Source organism: Melanerpes formicivorus, unplaced genomic scaffold (genome assembly GCF_026170545.1).
Source record: "Melanerpes formicivorus ecotype bairdi unplaced genomic scaffold, bMelFor1.0.p_v2 SCAF_3, whole genome shotgun sequence".
Classification (NCBI taxonomy): domain Eukaryota; kingdom Metazoa; phylum Chordata; class Aves; order Piciformes; family Picidae; genus Melanerpes; species Melanerpes formicivorus.
Window position 1 is genome coordinate 36,998,498 of NW_027142355.1, and position 17,547 is coordinate 37,016,044.

A 17,547-nucleotide genomic window follows, 5' to 3' on the forward strand; every position below is an offset into this window, starting at 1 on the left:
GCTAGTGTTTTCCCAACTAAAACATATAAACCTGTGCCAGATTTAACTAAAACTTTTATATTTCACTGTGAACAGGGAAAATAGTGTTGGTCTAAAAAGACTAAAAGCCAGCTAGTATTGTGTTCTTTCTTTGTTCCTGTATGATAAACATAAATATATACAAAGACTGCAGCAGATTTAAATCATAGGCTCATGTAGACTTTGCATAAACACTTTTAATTAAGTGAATTTCATACAGCTCAGGGGGCCCTCAGATCAAATTTAGCTTCTCTAGAGGTCTCTTTCACTGGCATCTAGTAATTTTGCTTAGCAAATAACTCATTTTTCCCATCTTCCACCCATTCACCTTGGGCATGCCCTTTAAAACACAGAAGCTTATTTTAGATAGCTAATTGTAATGGAGTGGTTCTCTTTGATGACATTAAGCCAGCAAACCCCCCCAGGAACATGCAACAAGCGGAAAAAACAGAAGTAGTCGCACCATCAACACAAGAAGGAGCTGCCCGTGTGGTACCTGCTACCTGCCCAGGGAAGCAGGAGCACTTCACCGTCTGTGATCTTTCTTCTATCTTGTTCTTGTTGCAGCATCTGTGGAGTGCCACCACTTCACAGGTCCCAGTTTTAACATGGTGAGCTGTGAAAATAAGATGAGCAATTTGAGAACATTGTGAGGTAGCATCATACTGTTTGGCTTTTGTTTTTTAATTAGAAAGGCTTTAAACTTGGCTCTGTAAGGCAATCTGGCATGTATGAGACTAGAATTACAGTGGCACCAACACTAGAATATAAAGCTGATTTCTTTTCCAAATGCAGTATATCTATCTTGGATGGGAAACACTGCTAAAGAGGGACAATTGGAAAAGGCTCCATATAGAACTTTTCAGCAAAGTGGGAAGTGGAAATGTTATAAAACTAACCCAGAAACTGTATTAATTTCTGGACTCCTATAAACAAATGTTTGTCCCTACCAACACATTTTATTTCTGCTTCCTAAGAGAGAAACTATGACATGGAAGTGCATCAATATTTAAATACTCATACATACATGTGTTTTCAGAATCTATGTCTCCAGACTTCATGTCCAGGGCAGATGCACTTTCTCATATGATATTCCAAAACCTTCCTACAGATGGACAGAGAAGAATGGGCAGGATACAGGGACAACCCTCAAGTAAAATCTAGAAATAAAATCTACTAAGGAATAACACTTGCCTGGCACTGCAAATATTTGAAACTTGGAAGGCCACAGGACAATCTTTGTTATCCAATAAACAGTGCCCAGCACCCATGCTGCTCTAACTGATCACCAGAATCATGCTACAGGAGGACCAATTTGTTAAGGGGGTGGAGCTACCAAACTACCCCTCCTGGTTCAGCAACCAGTTATGAAAGAACATGGAATTCAGAAAGAGTAATTTTAACTGAACTTTCAGTGGTTACTCATACAAGGTGAGATATTTCTGGGGACAGTTCTTTTCCATGAGAAGGAAGAGAGAGAGAAATCTGAACTTTTAGTTGGTATTGACCTATAACCTTATACAAGAAGGAATATAAATTATGCAAACCAGTATGTGCTTTAACAGTACCCCTAACTCCTCTATTTCTGCTGCTGTTGAACTTTTTCATGCTTTATGCAAAGCCTAAATGTTGAATGCTTCAGCTACCTTTTATATCCCTAATGGAAAACAACAAACAAGAGCTTCCACAAGGAGAAGGTTCTACTGACAGGCTTTCAGGAGCCCAAGATTGATCTCTGGATCCAACCAGTTGTTATTTCACAGTATCAAGTCCCAAAAGGCCTGAGAAAGGAAAATGAATTTGATGTAGTCTATAGACCCAAAGCATGAGCCTAGAGGCAAAAAACACAGGCAGCAATTAGACTCTGGGTCTCCATCAACAAAACATAAACTACTAAACATTTCATTCAGGCAATTATGCATTTTTCAGCAGAACAAACTCCATTGAACTGCCTGTCATCTCTGTCGTCACTCACTGCATTGTACCATGTCAGCTTAGATCATACTCCACCGCAGCATCATGCTGCGCTACAGCTGAAATGATGTAACACAATGCAAGCAATTAACCCACAATCCATCACACTGCAACATACTATAAGTTACATAAAAGTAAGGAATGTAGGAGAAAAAAAATACTTTTTGTGTGCAAAAATGTTTTGTTTTTTAACTAAGACATTTTCATTCAATACAGCATGAGGAAAGCAATTCATACTATCTGCCTGAACTTTGCAATCTCTGACATTCTCCTGTCTGATGATCAGCAAATATTTTTACACCTTTTAGCAGAGTGCTGTAAAAAATTGTCCTGGTTTAGAGCCACGAGCTACTCTGGACCAGAAGACAGAAAGATATTCTACTTCTTTTGGGGGAGTGGAAATAAAGGCTGCACAAGTACATAGACATTTAAATGGAAATTCCATTTACAAATGTACATACAGAAGACATTCAGGTAGAATGAATACATTCACAAATAAGGCTGAGTTTACCAGGCCAAAATCTGCCAGCCAGAGTCATCTCCCCCACACAAACCCTGAAATAAGGAGGCATGCGAGCTCTTCTCATCAAGGAGAGGAGAAGAGAGTACTATCAGCTAGGCACTGCCTCAGATAGTGTGATACCATAACAACGTTACAATATCCTGGGATGGCCAGGTCCCCTGCTTAGGTCTCTCATTTTTTGGAGGACTTTGTCTTTATGGTCTACTGAAAGGCACCTGAACCTCAAACCACCACAAAAACACTTTTCATTGTTTTCCAAACCATTTCACTGGTACATATGCCAATAAAACAATTTAAATCACCACATGAATTTTTCTCAGTAAGTTCTAAGGCGGAGTTCTTTATTTCTGAATACGGCAGACAAATTATTCTAGGATATATTTAGAATGTATAACATGCAGTAGAATAAACACACGCTGCTTTTGTAAGTTCACATTCATTTTTATTTCGATAGGCAATTACATATGGTAGACCCACACATGTTAACAGAAATTCACTCATTTGTATTTTATGAAAGGTGCATTAAAAAAATCAGGCAGTGAATCCATAAAAGAATGTAAACTTAGTGGTAGGATGTAAAGTTCGTCCCACTTAAGTTTTCACTATATTAGCTTTCTGTCCTTATTTGTACTCTTACGTGTAGCACTGATCCTGAAATTTTGTCTCCTTGCTCTCTTATTCCTTTTCACTGTTCTACTCAAAAGTCTCTTCCAACCTGGTCTGGTCTATTCTATTCTAGTCTAGTCTATTCTATTCTATTCTATCCCACTCCATTCCATTCTACTCTATTCCATTCTACTCCATTCCATTCTACTCCATTCCATTCCATTCCATTCCATTCCATTCCATTCCATTCCATTCCATTCCACTCTATTCTATTCTACTCTATTCTATTCTACTCCATTCCATTCCATTCCACTCTCTTCTATTCTGCTCCATTGCATTCTATTCTATTCTATTCTATTCTATTCTATTCTATTCTATTCTACTCTACTCTACTCTATTCCATTCTACTCCATTCCATTCCATTCCACTCCACTCTATTCTATTCTTCTCTATTCTATTCTACTCCGTTCCATTCCATTCCATTCCACTCTCTTCTATTCTGCTCCATTGCATTCTATTCTATTCTATTCTATTCTATTCTATTCTATTCTATTCTATTCTATTCTATTCTATTCTACTCTACTCTACTCTACTCTACTCTATTCCATTCTACTCCATTCCATTCCATTCCATTCCATTCCATTCCATTCCATTCCATTCCATTCCATTCCACTCTATTCTATTCTATTCTACTCTATTCCATTCTACTCCATTCCATTCCATTCCATTCCATTCTACTCTATTCTATTCTATTCTACTCTATTCTATTCTACTCCATTCCATTCCATTCCATTCCATTCCATTCCATTCCATTCCATTCCATTCCATTCCACTCTCTTCTATTCTGCTCCATTCCATTCTATTCTGCTCTATTCTATTCTATTCTATTCTATTCTATTCTATTCCATTCCATTCCATTCCATTCCATTCCACTCCACTCTATTCCATTCCATTCCATTCCATTCTATTCTATTCTATTCTATTCCATTCTATTCTATTCTATTCTATTCTATTCTATTCCATTCTATTCTATTCTATTCTACAAGGTCTGAAAAAAAATGACATAATGTAACTGCTAGAGAAAACGAAGCACAATGTGCATCAATAGACATATGGAATGGGAGCCAGTGAAAAGAGCTGTTGCAAAATTCTGTGAGGGGAATGTTCAGACTGAAACAAAAGTTTTGAAAGACTTCTTTGATAGTAATTTGGGAGAAAAATAATCACGCATTTAAATGTCAAAAGAGTGTAATTAAATGGTCACTTGCCTTCATGTACAAAACAGAAAAGCATTTCAAAGGGGGAAAAGATAAGTGCAAAGTATGAGAGATCTTTAATAAAGCTGCTTTGCCATTTTCTAGGTATAAGGCTTAAACAACCTAGAAAAGTACACAGGCACATTTTAAAAACTGAAAATCTAGGCCAACCATCCTCTGGCTTCTATTCACCATCTAGACTGTGCAGAGAATATTCTTTGAGAGGAAATGTGGGGATTTCAGCTCCTCATGCTATCAAATAATTAAGTTCCAGTGCAGTAAGTGCAGTATCTGTCACATTCATGTGAAATAAAACCTTTTGTAAATTAGATAAAGCATTTTCCACTACCTAATACAAATTAACGTCATTAAGCCACTGAACCATTCCGTGAAAGGAGCATAGTACTTCAGGAGATTCACATTTTGGTTTTGTTTCCTTTTCCTCCTAGCATAGACTTCAAAGTATGCTGCTTGCTTTGCAGAAAATGTTTGATTTTGAATGTCACTTCTGTAATCCTACAGAAATTCATTATTCAAAACCACTGCAAACACTCAGTCTCTGCTAATGCAAGTAATCCTTCCTGAAATCAATGTGAAGCAGGCCTGCAGAAAGACTCAGAGATATCTATGTGTACAGACTGTGGAGTTTTCTTGATGATTATGCATAACATAATATATGTGTATGTTATGTTCCAGGTGATGTAACACTGTATTAGGAGCTTAACTCGGAAAAGAGACATAACCTCATCTCACCCATTAATGGTATATCCTGTCATTAACCTGCCACTTTCATAGCATTTTTATCACCAGCAGCTATCTCATAAATCAGTATGATATTAGTTCACCAAAAAACTTCAGTGTTCACAATTGTGCTCCCTGTAAAAACTAAAACTAGGCAATTATTATTGCCCATCTCACATAAAATTGAATGTACTTAAAGATTGTTTTTAAATAGAATTGGAAAAGACCTTTAAATACAGATACATTCTAGCATTTGCAGTTCCTTCAGGGCAAGTTTAAATTCCCTTCAGTTAAAGGAAAGTCCTAGTCACACAATGCATCTGACACAAAGTTATGGCCCATACTCCTTTACTTCCATGTGAAGTTTGTCACAGGTGAGAAGGCAACAAGATTATTATTTTGCAACTCACAAGTATGAATATAGGTATTTAGAGCAGATGCAGCGTTACACACAAACCTAGTGTTAAACCAAGGAAAGTCTTCTGAATTCCGTTTTTCATTACAATCTCTGGATGTTAGGAAGAAAGTCTTCATAGAGAGAGTTATTGGCCATTGGAATGGACTGCCCAGGGACGTGGTGGAGTTGCCATCACTGGAGGTGTTTAGGAGGAGACTGGATGGGGTGCTTGGTGCCATGGTTTAGTTCATTAGATGGTGTTGGGTTGTAGGTTGGATGAGATGACCTCAAAGGTCTCTTCCAACCTGATCTATTCTATTCTATTCTATTCTATTCTATTCTATTCTATTCTATTCTATTCAAGACCTTGCAACATAAACACTCATTTTTAATTCTGACGCTCATCTGCTCAGCCAGTTCAATCTTTTCTTTCCTGAAAGATGCCTTAACACATACTGGCCATTAGCAAAGAGCAAGAAATCATGTTGCTATAGACTAGGTGAGATAGCCACAGGCTGTTTCTGTACTCACGTTCCCTACCATTGCAGTGGACATATACAAACAGCTGGGGGGGAAACAAACAAACAAAACAAAACAAGCAAACAAACAAAACCCATCCTAACATTAAAAAAGCTCCATTATGAACTCTCTACAAAGGCACTGGCACAGCTGGGTGATACAGCTAAACCCACCTAATGACTAACAGCTATTGGAATGAAGATACCTTGCCCCTTCTCCCACATTCTATTCCCTTGCTTGTATAACCACTGTCATTTGATAGTGATGGCAGTAAGCCAGGGATTTTGACTGGCTGAAAAAAATATCCCCTGTTTCTGTAGGGATAGTTCTCTACCAGTTTAGCACCTACAACTGGGTGCAGAGGCTTAGTAAGAAGCAGTTTCAACCATACAGCAGCAGGAGGAAGCAGGCAGCCACGGATACATGATTACCTTCTGCTGAAACCAGGCTTACCAGCACTGCAGATCTGCATTCTTAGGTGAAACAAACGTATGTTATTTTATTCCTTTTCAGGTAATTCCTCTTAGGTCAGAGAGACTATGTAAAGTGTGCAAAGCTTTGTTTGCTTGTGGCTATGTGGGTTTTACAGCTTCTCACAAAACCAAAGCTTTAGTTGAAACAAGAAACAATACATCACCAGTAAGAAGAAAAATGGAAATTCCCCTTAGCCATGAGTTTCAATCCATATTATATGATCCTTATTACACAAACTGGCCTTGTTTCACCCTGAGTAGAATCAGGACAATGTCCTATGTTGAAATACTAGTGGCCCAATCTTTCAACATTTGTCATGTAAGTACACATGTAAACTACACCCACATGAATAATTGCATTAAGTACTATAAAGGGACTACTGTTTTTAATAACCATCTGCAAGGAAAATAAATAGTATTTCAGAAGATTATCAACCTGCTTCATCTGTTTCCCTGATTAGTCACTATTCCATACCATAATATTCAAGCAAGTGTGTGAAGGGGGTTATTGATATCAGAAAAATAAATCAAATTAGTGGTTATAATTTTCCTGATTAGGCTCTATATCACTGTCCTTCTCCTAAGTGACCAGGAGGAAAAAAAGGGATGTTCTTGTTCATGCAGTCTGTTTGCTTTGTTCATAGTGATTGACAAGGAAAACAAATGTAGGTTATCTTTCTGCTACACTTCAGCAATTTCAATATGTCATATCAGTCTCAGTGTGTCACTGTAGATAGGAAGGACACAAATAAACTTGCAAAATCTCTCACACCCAGAAACACACACCCAGAAACCCACACTCACACAGAGCATTGTTGCATCAGTAAGCGTTAGCAGCTGTCACATCTAAGCAATCAAAATTGTATGGAAGCACAGCTAAGCCAGGATTTCCATCTAAGCTTTCTCTGTTTAAACATCAGACAAAGTCCAGTTCCTTCACTTTGATATTTTTCAGTATTTTCTGTTATTTCCACCTAGTAGCTGAGAGGGTAAAACTTGAATTTATTATATTCATACTCTGTCAGCAATACTGGTGATGTTGCTGCAGTTGTGTTATCTAAGAACATAAGCAATAGAATAGAATAGAATAAACCAGGTTGGAAGAGACTTTCGAGATCATTGCATCCAACGCTATCTAATCAACTAAACCATGGCACCAAGCACCCCATCAAGTCTCCTCCTGAACATCTCCAATGATGGTGACTCCATCACCCCCTCAGGCAGCCCATTCCAATGGGCAATCACTCTCTCTGTGTAGAATTTCTTCCTAACATCCAACCTAAAACTCCCTTGGTGCAGCTTGAGACTGTGTCCTCTTGTTCTGGTGCTGCTTGCTTGGGAGAAGAGACCAACCTCTGCCTGTCTACAACCTCCTTTCTGGTAGTTGTAGACAGCAATAAGGTGTCCTCTGAGCCTCCTCTTCTCCAGCCTAAGCAACCCCATCTCTCTCAGCCTCTCCTCATAGGGCTTGTGTTCCAAACCCCTTACCAACTTTGTTGTTCTTCTCTGGACTCGTTCCAGCAAGTCAACCTCCTTCTTAAACTGAGGGGCCCAGAACTGGACACAGTACTCAAGGTGTGGCCTAACCAGTGCAGTGTACAGGGGCAGAATGACCTCCCTGCTCCTGCTGGCCACACTGTTCCTGATGCAGGCCAGGATGCCATTGGCCCTCTTGGCCGCCTGGGCACACTTCAGGCTCATGTTCAGCCTACCATCGACCAGTACCCCCATGTCCCGCTCTGCCTGGCTGCAATGTGAATCTTAGAATGCATTGGGTTGGAATGGACCTTTAAAGGTCACCTAGTCCAACATCCTGTTGTAGGTAGGGATATCCCCAAATTGATTAGTTTGCTCAGAGACCCCTCTGGGCACAGGGGCTCCACCATCTCCCTGGGCAACCCGGTCCAGTGTTCCACCACCTTCAAAGAGCTCTTTCCTAATGTCCAATCTAAATCTACCCTTCTCTTGTCTAAAATCATTTCTAGAGAAATGAGAAAATCATTTCTAGAGAAATTTGGTTACACATTTGGAACCTAAAAGTAGGCTTCCTCAAGGGGAGGGGGGGGTGAGGGAGTTGTTTACACGTTTGGTTTTAATTTAAACTTTTGACCTTTTTTTCATTACTATGACAAACTGAAGGTTTCTCTTGAAATGGAACAAATTCGCAAAGCAAAGCAAAGTGTTTTATTTGGGGGGAGAAAAATGAACTTGCTTTTTTAATTATTATTTTTTTTTCTTCCTTTTTTGGCAAGTGAACTGAAAAAATCAATTACAGACACAGCTGCAATTCCTGTGTCCTCAGTGGTGACAATGAGGCATACCACCGTTGTGGTGCATCTCAGGAAAGGCACTTACGCTGCTTTATTTTCCAGATGACACATGGGGCTGTCCTACAGAATCAGCAGGGGGGAAAAAAAAAACCCACAATCTTGTGAGACCCCACCTGGAGTACTGTGTCCAGTTCTGGAGCCCCTATTACAAGAGGGATGTGGAGGTGCTGGAACGTGTCCAGAGAAGGGCCACGAGGATGATCAGAGGGCTGGAGCACCTCTCCTATGAGGACAGACTGAAGGAGTTGGGGCTGTACAGTCTGCAGAAGAGAAGGCTCCGAGGTGACCTAATTGTCGCCTTCCAGTATCTGAAGGGGGCCTACAGGAAGGCTGGGGAAGGACTTCTCAGGATCTCAGGTAGTGATAGGACTAGGGGGAATGGAATGAAGCTGGAGGTGGGGAGATTCAGGCTGGATGTGAGGAGGAGGTTCTTCACCATGAGAGTGGTGAAACCCTGGAATGGGTTGTCCAGGGAGGTGGTCGAGGCCCCGTCCCTGGGGGTGTTTAAGAGCAGGCTGGATGAGGCTCTGTCCAGCCTGATCTAGTGTGGGGTGTCCCTGCCCATGGCAGGGGGGTTGGAACTAGATGATCCTTGTGGTCCCTTCCAACCCTGAATGAAACTATGAAACTATAATCTTGTGCTGTCTTATTCTACATTATCATTACATTTCACATGGCTACTTAAAAATCTATTTAGCTATCTATCCCATTGATGCCATGCACATTTAAAACATTCAAATGGTTCAGTGTAGTGTACAACTTCAATGCCAAATTTTACTTTTAAAGAGAGAATTTTTTGTAGTGAGAAGCTGCTAATTCAATGATGCCTTTTCCAAATACCTAGACTAGAGGATGTGCTAAATAACCCTCACCTTAGAATGACCCTTGGCTGAACATGAAGCCCTTGAGAGGGTCCAGAGAAGCCCCAGAATGCTAATGAGCACCGTAAGAGCACTCTGACCTAATCAGTCCAGCACCATCCACTGGAAGCACTCAGCCCCTGGGCATTGTAGGAAAACCATGTATCAACACAAGAAACAGCCTCCCTAGATTGCAGACTCTGGGACTTATTGCATACAGTGCTCTACTTGTTTTTCAGATGAAGGGACACAGCTTTGAGATCATGTAAAAATTACCAGCAGAAGTGTGAGAGTCATCATGGGATGTGGAAGGACCAGGGGCAAGGAATGGGGGGTGGTCACAGTGGACTGAAGAGGAACAAGCATGAGTGAATAAAGGGACCAGTGTAAGAGAGGCAGGCAAAGTACAAACAGCAACTGAACAATACAAGGCTGAGCCTTGTACTCAAATACTACATTCTCATTAAATCCCATGTATATCTTTGGTGTGTGTGTGTGTGACTGAACTGTCTTCTGTGAGTGGGTATGTGTGTATGCCAGGGAAGTTTAAGCCAGACTAGTTGGTGATAGATTAAGAGATCTGGTTACCTGCAACTGGACAAGGGAATCATAAACCTCATAGGCTCATGAATCCAGTGAAAGCAACTGGCAATATAGGGTCGCCTTGGATGATCAGCTACCAGTCAGGCAGAGTGTCTAAGACCAGCTACTAGAGATTTATCTCCCTCCACTAGTAGACTTCAATACTGATCAGCCAGTGAAGAGAAAGAGGACTGGGCCATCCATTGTGGGATTGCTGTGTGCATTAATGCTGGTGTCAGGAGAAGCATTTTGTTCTGTCTGTACTGATCTGCATGGCTGGCTCTGTGTCTACTGTGTCTGTATCTCTGCATGTCTATGCACTCATCTATATGTGTCTAAAGAGAACACATACTCAGCCTCACCACTGGCAGACCCTGGGGATAAGGAATTGGAGCTTTACATCTATTCAGCAACCTCTAAGAGATGTGAGCTTTATAAACCTTTTGGAAAGAAAAAATAAGGAAGGCAGAGGGGGCATTTGGCAAAATCACATTTACCTCTCAGCCTTTGTTTCTAAGAAATCTTGACAGTGTGTGTACATGATTCTCTCAAATTAAGCAGCTTACCTGCTAGATCAGCAGATCAATAGCTGTTGAAAGGCATATGCCAAAACACTGCCATGAGTCAAGTAAAAGTCAATCAGAACAGTCTATCCTATGCCAGAGGACATGCAAACCTCTTTTTTGCTCAATTTGGGTAATGCTGTGATATGGACAACTCCTTCCCACACAGTACCTCCTAAACGCCTACAAATAGCAATGTGCCCTTGTGGCCAAGAGGGCCAATGGTATCCTGGGGTGCATCAAGAAAAGTGTGTGTCTAGCAGGTCTAGGGAGGTTCTTCTCCCCCTCTACTTTGCCCTGATGAGAGACCACACCTGGAATACTGTGTCCAGTTTGCGGCTCTGCAATTCAAGAGAGACAGGGATCTGCTGGAGAGAGTCCAACAGAGAGCCACAAGGATGATTAGGGGATTTGAGCAGCTCCCCTGTGAAGTGAGACTGAGATCTCTGGGGCTGTTTAGTCTTGAGAAGACTGAGGGGGGATCTGATCAAAGTCTACAAATGTCTGACAGGTGGGTGTCAAGTGGATGGCACCAATCTCTTTTTGGTGGTGTGCAGTAGTAAGACAAGGAACAATGGATACAAACTTGAACATAGAAGATTTCACCTCAGCATGAGGAGAAACTTCTTTATATTGAGGGTGACAGAGTAGAGTACTGGAACAGGCTGCCCAAGGGGGTTGGAGAGTCTTCCTCCCTGGAGACTTTCAAAACCCACCTGGATGCATTTCTGTGCAGACTACCCTAGGTGATCCTGCTTTGGCAGGGGTTTTGGAGTCAATCATCTCTGGAGGTCCCTTCCAACCTCTAACATTCTGTGATTCTGTGAAATGCACCTTATTGAGAAAGCTTTGAGTACTTACTGCATTCACATTTCCATGCCTTGCACCTCAACTACAGCTGTTAAAAGTAATTTGATCACCTTAATCACTGAAAAAGTCCAGGTAGAGCACATAATTTGCTCTACTTTTACCAGTGGAGAATTGGTTTAGCTTAAATGCATAGCATTGCTTTTCATCTCTCATTTATTCTTCTGCCTCTTGCATCTTGGGATAGGTTGTCAGATGAATTGGTGTCTCATATTCTGAATCATATGGGTCTGGATTAATCCAGTAATGCAAAAGCATATGGTTCTCTATGTTTTTCTAGCAGAACATTTATACTAATGAATGTACATTAATATTATTTCTATTATGAAGTAATGTAGGTCTTGAGCAGCATTTAGCTCTGTGATGATGGATGAGAGTAGTCAGGCATTGAAACAGGTTGCCCAAGGAGGTTGTGGGTTTACCATCCCTGGAGGTGTTCAAGAAATGTGTGGATGTGGCACTTTGGGACACAGTTTAATGGCCATGGTAGAATCTCTGGAAGTGTTTAAGACCAGGCTGGATGAGGCTTTGAGTGGCCTGGTCTGGTGGGAGGTGTTCCTGCCCATGGCAGGGGCGTAGAGGTGGATGATCTTTAGAGCCCCTTCCAACTCAAGCCATTCTATAATTCTATGGATTGTGTGAAAAAACAGAGCAGATCACTTGGATAGATTATTTTTGTAGCGCCACCTGTAAGCAGCACATCCACAAAATATCCTGCTAATTGCAGCCTCTCCCAGGCTTCTGGGATACAATGTGGTGTCTGCTCTTCCGGGAGAACCATTTTAAGATGATAAAAGTAATCCTTGATAAGTGTTTACTCTGGAGAGACTAGCCCAGCATCTCTTGTTGGGTTGCCGCTACCATGCAATTAACCCACCTAGTCCACTTGGATGAAGGATGGTAGGCAGAGTTGACACAACCACAATATGCAGACAGCATCACTGGTAGCCTTTCAAAACCGAGTTAATGAATGATTTACCACAGTCACACTGCCAAGTATACTTTTCTGCACAGTGCCAAAGAAAGATCTCATCCATCAGCTTGTCTGCCAGCCACCAGTTACAACCATCTGTGTGGGAAGATTTTTTTCTCTTTTGGAAAACTACACTGTAAATGACTCTGAGATCAAGCTTCAGATATTCCCATAGCAAAACCTATGCACTGGAATGGACTGAAGGATTGAGTTATCTCCACCAAGGGAGAAAAATACTTAGTGGAATAACACAGCAACCTGGCACAGTCTCAGCTGGTCACACCATTTTAACAAACATAAAAACACAGATGGAGCATTTCATGTAGGATCTCTTGGACATTGAGAGCTTGCAGCCATCTGATTTTATCCTGCCCTTTATCCTGAGGCTAATTTTATTCAATCAGTCCTTTGGCAGGTGTAAAGCAGTCTTACTCAAACAAGCTTATCTTATCTTCTCTCCTACAAAAGTCAGAACCTTTTTATGGCAATGACTAAAAATGACACCTTCACACCAGACTTTTAGTCAAAGATGGGAATTCAAAAACACAGCTAATTATCAGGTAGCCTGAAGGATAAGGGTGAGGGTCTGCTTAGGATGTTGCGTAGTGATAGGACTAGAGGGAACAAAGCGAAACTAGAAGTGGGTAGAATCAGATTGGATGTTAGGAGGAAGTTCTTCACCATGAGGGTGGTGAGACACTGGAACAGGTTGCCCAGGGAGGTGGTAGTAGAAGCCCCATCCCTGGAAGTTTATGGCCAGGCTGGATGGGGCTCCGAGCAACCTGATCTAGTGTGAGGTGTCCCTGCCCATGACAGGAGAATTGGAACTAGATGATCTTTGAGGTTCCTTCCAACCTTAACAATTCTATGATTCTGTAATTGTCTTGTCTTCTTACAATCTCCTCTCAGCCTAGAGGCTTGTCCTCCCTAGATCCTGCTTTCAGATTTGAAATCAGATGATCACTAGGTTCACAACGAGTCCAGAGAAGAGCAACAAAGTTGGTGAGGGGTTTGGAACACAAGCCCTATGAGGAGAGGCTGAGGGAGCTGGGGCTGCTCAGCCTGGAGAAGAGGAGACTCAGGGGTGACCTTATCACTCTCTACAACTACCTGAAGGGAGGTTGTAGACAGGCGGATGATGGTCTCTTCTCCCAGGCACCCAGTACCAGAACAAGAGGACACAGTCTCAGGCTGCGCCAGGGGAGGTTCAGGTTGGATGTTAGGAAGAAGTTCTATACAGAAAGAGTGATTGCGCTATGGAATGGGTTGCCCGGGGAGGTGGTGGAGTCGCCGTCATTGAAGGTGTTCAGAAGGAGACTTGATGGGGTGCTTGGTGCCATGGGTTAGCTGTTTGGGTGGGTTGGATTGGTTGATGGGTTGGACACAATGATCTTGAAGGTCTCTTCCAACTTGGTTTGGTTTATTCTAATAAAGCCACTGTTTATTCTAATAAAGCCACTGTTTATTCTAACAAAACCACAGCAGCTTGAGAGGCAAGACCACAAGCACTGATCATTTGGAATCTTGCAGCTCTTTATATGTTCACCTGACGAACTAAGAGGAGAAGAGGCTTTTGCATGTTCTCTGAGTCCTCTCAGGCTCAGCTCCTTGGCTGCAGCCAGCCCACTAGGTCATTCACTGTCTACCACCACAGGTGATAGGATGCAACCCTGTGCAGCACAGCCGCTTGGTTTGCTGAGCAGCAGAGCAGAGAGGGGAGGAGGCTGGTGGTAGCAAAGGCTGCATGTTCCCCCATGGGCCTGGAACGGAGCTGCTTTGCTTTTCAGAGGCTAGACAGTACCCGTGTTTCTGTCTCTAGCATCTGCAGGCTGACATCATCCACAAGATGAGCCTGTGTAGAGCTGGCAGAGAAACACCCAGGGCGAGGCACAGTTTATAAATACAAGAAGTCAAAAGCCCCAGGATCTCTGAGGTTGTTATCAAACAAGTTAAGCAAACAATACATTAAAGTGTGTAGATATTTTTGAAATTAACAGGCTGAGGCTTGAGATTACTAATTATGTGATTTCATAGAGAAAAAAAGACCAATCCAGCTCTCAGGCACTCAAAAGAACATTTGGCACAAAGACTTTTTATTCTCTCCTACTCTCTCTGTGGGCCTTCTGCCAAATATCTCGACTCAGCAAGAAGCAGGAGCACATGTCTCAGAGCAGCCTTCAGCATCTGACAGAATACAAAAAAATCCCCACATTTTTTTCCTCACTCTCAAGGCTTCAGAAGACTGCAGTTTACAGAGTTGATGAGGAATATGTTTCCCCTGTTGCCTTAAGATTACTTTCATTATTAATTTTCTTTCCTTACCAGCTCACCCAAATGGTCTCAGGGTACAGTATACTAGATGACAAATTAACATGTTCTTAGGGCTACATCAGGGGACATCTCAGGGACACCTTAGGGACACCTCCACCTATTTTAATGACCCTCTATCACACAACCCTCACCTGAAGTAACATCTTAAGGGAAGTGCTGTGTATGGGAGCCTCTACAAAACAGCGTTAATGTGACTAAGTGAAGAGGGGTAAATTCAATAGCTCTTTTGAACAGCCTGCTCTCAGGCTTCTCATGCTTGCTAGAAAGTAGCTCAAGAACCTCAGTGGACATGAGGTGCCTCTATGGAGACAGCAAGGACAGGAAGTCAAGAAGACAATCATGGTCTCCAGTTTCCCCAAAGAAAGATGCAGCTGGATCCCTGTGCTCTATTTCCATCTCAACACACATCTAGCTCCTTATGTGTGACCTTGCTTCCATTTCTTTATTAAACTGCAGACATTTATTTAGGTAATAGATCTTGGTAATAAGAGAGTTGATTCATATTTAAGCACCTGAATGCCACCATGAATTCCATTACCAGAGCCTTTATGTATTATTCTGCTTTTTTCTTTTGAAAAAATTATGCTTGTTCATCTCATGCTGAGATTCTTCAGGATTAAAAAAAACAACAGTAGCCTAGACTGATTTAGAAAGCCTTTAATAATTTCCACCCCCCAAATAAACAAGGCTAAAGAGAAAGCAATGACTTTCAAAGTAAGAAACACAAAGATGTTTTCTCTAAGGATGAATTCCATCATTGTTTGTTTAATATCTGTACGGAAGAGCTATTAAGCTGATCAAGCCTAGAGTATACACCATGACAGAAGAGTCTGGATCTTTAGGGATAGGATAGGATAGGATAGGATAGGATAGGATAGGATAGGATAGGATAGGATAGGATAGGATAGGATAGGATAGGATAGGATAGGATAAGATGGGATGGGATGGGATGGGATGGGATGGGATGGGATGGAATAGAATAGAATAGAATAGAATAGAATAGAATAGAATAGAATAGAATAGAATAGAATAGAATAGAATAGAATAGAATAATAGAATAGAATAGACCAAAAGAGACCATTGAGATCATTGCCTCCAACCCATCAACCAACACCATCTAATCAACTAAACCATGGCACCAAGCACCCCATCCAGTCTTCTCCTAAACACCTCCAGTGATGGTGACTCCACCACCTCCCCAGGCAGCCCATTCCAATGGGCAATCACTCTCTCTATGAAGAATTTCTTCCTAACATCCAGTCTAAACCTCCCCTGGTGCAGCTTGAGACTGTGTCCTCTTGTTCTGGTGTCGGTTGCCTGGAAGAAAAGACCAACCCCCACCTGTCTACAGCCTCCTTTCAGGTAGTTGTAGAGAGCAGTAAGATCTCCCCTGAGCCTCCTCTTCTCCAACCTAAGCAACCCCAGCTCCCTCAGCCTCTCCTCATAGGCATAATGACATGATAGAAATCACTCAGTGAGGTTAAGGTGGACTTCTGTCAGCTGTTCTGTCAATTTCAAGGTTCTCATTATGCAGAATTTTTCCAAACATACTATTCAGAACACTGAGTCATTCTCTATCCATCCTCTAGAGAGAAAGGTAGTTTTGTACCTATGTATCCATTCATCCAGAAAGGATATTGGAATAAATGCATACTGCAAGACTCTGAAAAGGTTTATTATTATTTTATTATTATTTTTACATTCCTCTGTGTGTGTACATTCATCACATCAATGGAATTAAATTTAATGTAAGTTATCTATTTAAGAAAAAATACATTAATTTTGGATGGTTTGCTGTTTATTTATTTCAGTTGGTATGTAAACTCCCCCCCACCCCCCCCCTTTTGGCTTTGTTTTTCTGTTTCCATGGATGAGGACACAGAAGACACAGAGGACAAGAGGACACAGTCTCAGGCTGGCCAGGGGAGGTTTAGGCTGGATGTTAGGAAGAAGTTCTACACAGAGAGAGTGATTGCCCATTGGAATGGGCTGCCCAGGGAGGTGGTGGAGTCACCATCATTGGAGGTGTTTAGGACGAGAATTCAGAGGGTGCTTGCTTGCATGTTTTAGTTGATTAGATGATTAGGTGGGTTGGATTAGTTGATAGGTTGGACACGATGATCTTGAAGGTCTCTTCCAACCTGGTCTGGTCTGGTCTGGTCTGGTCTGGTCTGGTCTATTTCTATTCTATTCTATTCTATTCTATTCTATTCTATTCTATTCTATTCTATTCTATTCTATTCTATTCCCCTAGTCCTTGGCCAGAGGGTTCTTGTGCTGCTGCTTGAATAGAATGGTAGCTCTGTATTAGTTTAAATGGATTTAATTCTGTACTATAGTTGCTGGAATGTGTCCAGAGAAGGGCAACAACACTGATGAGGGGTTTAGAGCACAAGCCCTGTGAGGAGAGGATGAGGGAGCTGGGCTTGCTTAGCCTGGAGAAGAGGAGGCTCAGGGGAGACCTTATTGCATCTACAACTACCTGAAGGGAGGTTGTAGACAGGTGGGGGCTGGTCTCTTCTCCCGGGCAACCA

General features: G+C 41.7%; 1 protein-coding gene across 2 annotated transcripts in view; it reads right to left on the minus strand.

The window, feature by feature from the left end:
* Window positions 1–17,547, minus strand: part of TAFA2 (TAFA chemokine like family member 2) — a 245,459-nt gene that overhangs the window by 27,810 nt on the left and 200,102 nt on the right. For both annotated transcript variants that reach the window (XR_010992361.1, XM_068170397.1), the window contains exon 3: window positions 482–634. Coding sequence is in view for 1 of the 2 variants with exons in the window: in XM_068170397.1 (XP_068026498.1) it covers window positions 482–634 (153 nt within the window). In the remaining variant the exon portion in view is untranslated. The remainder of the gene's footprint in view (window positions 1–481; window positions 635–17,547) is intronic.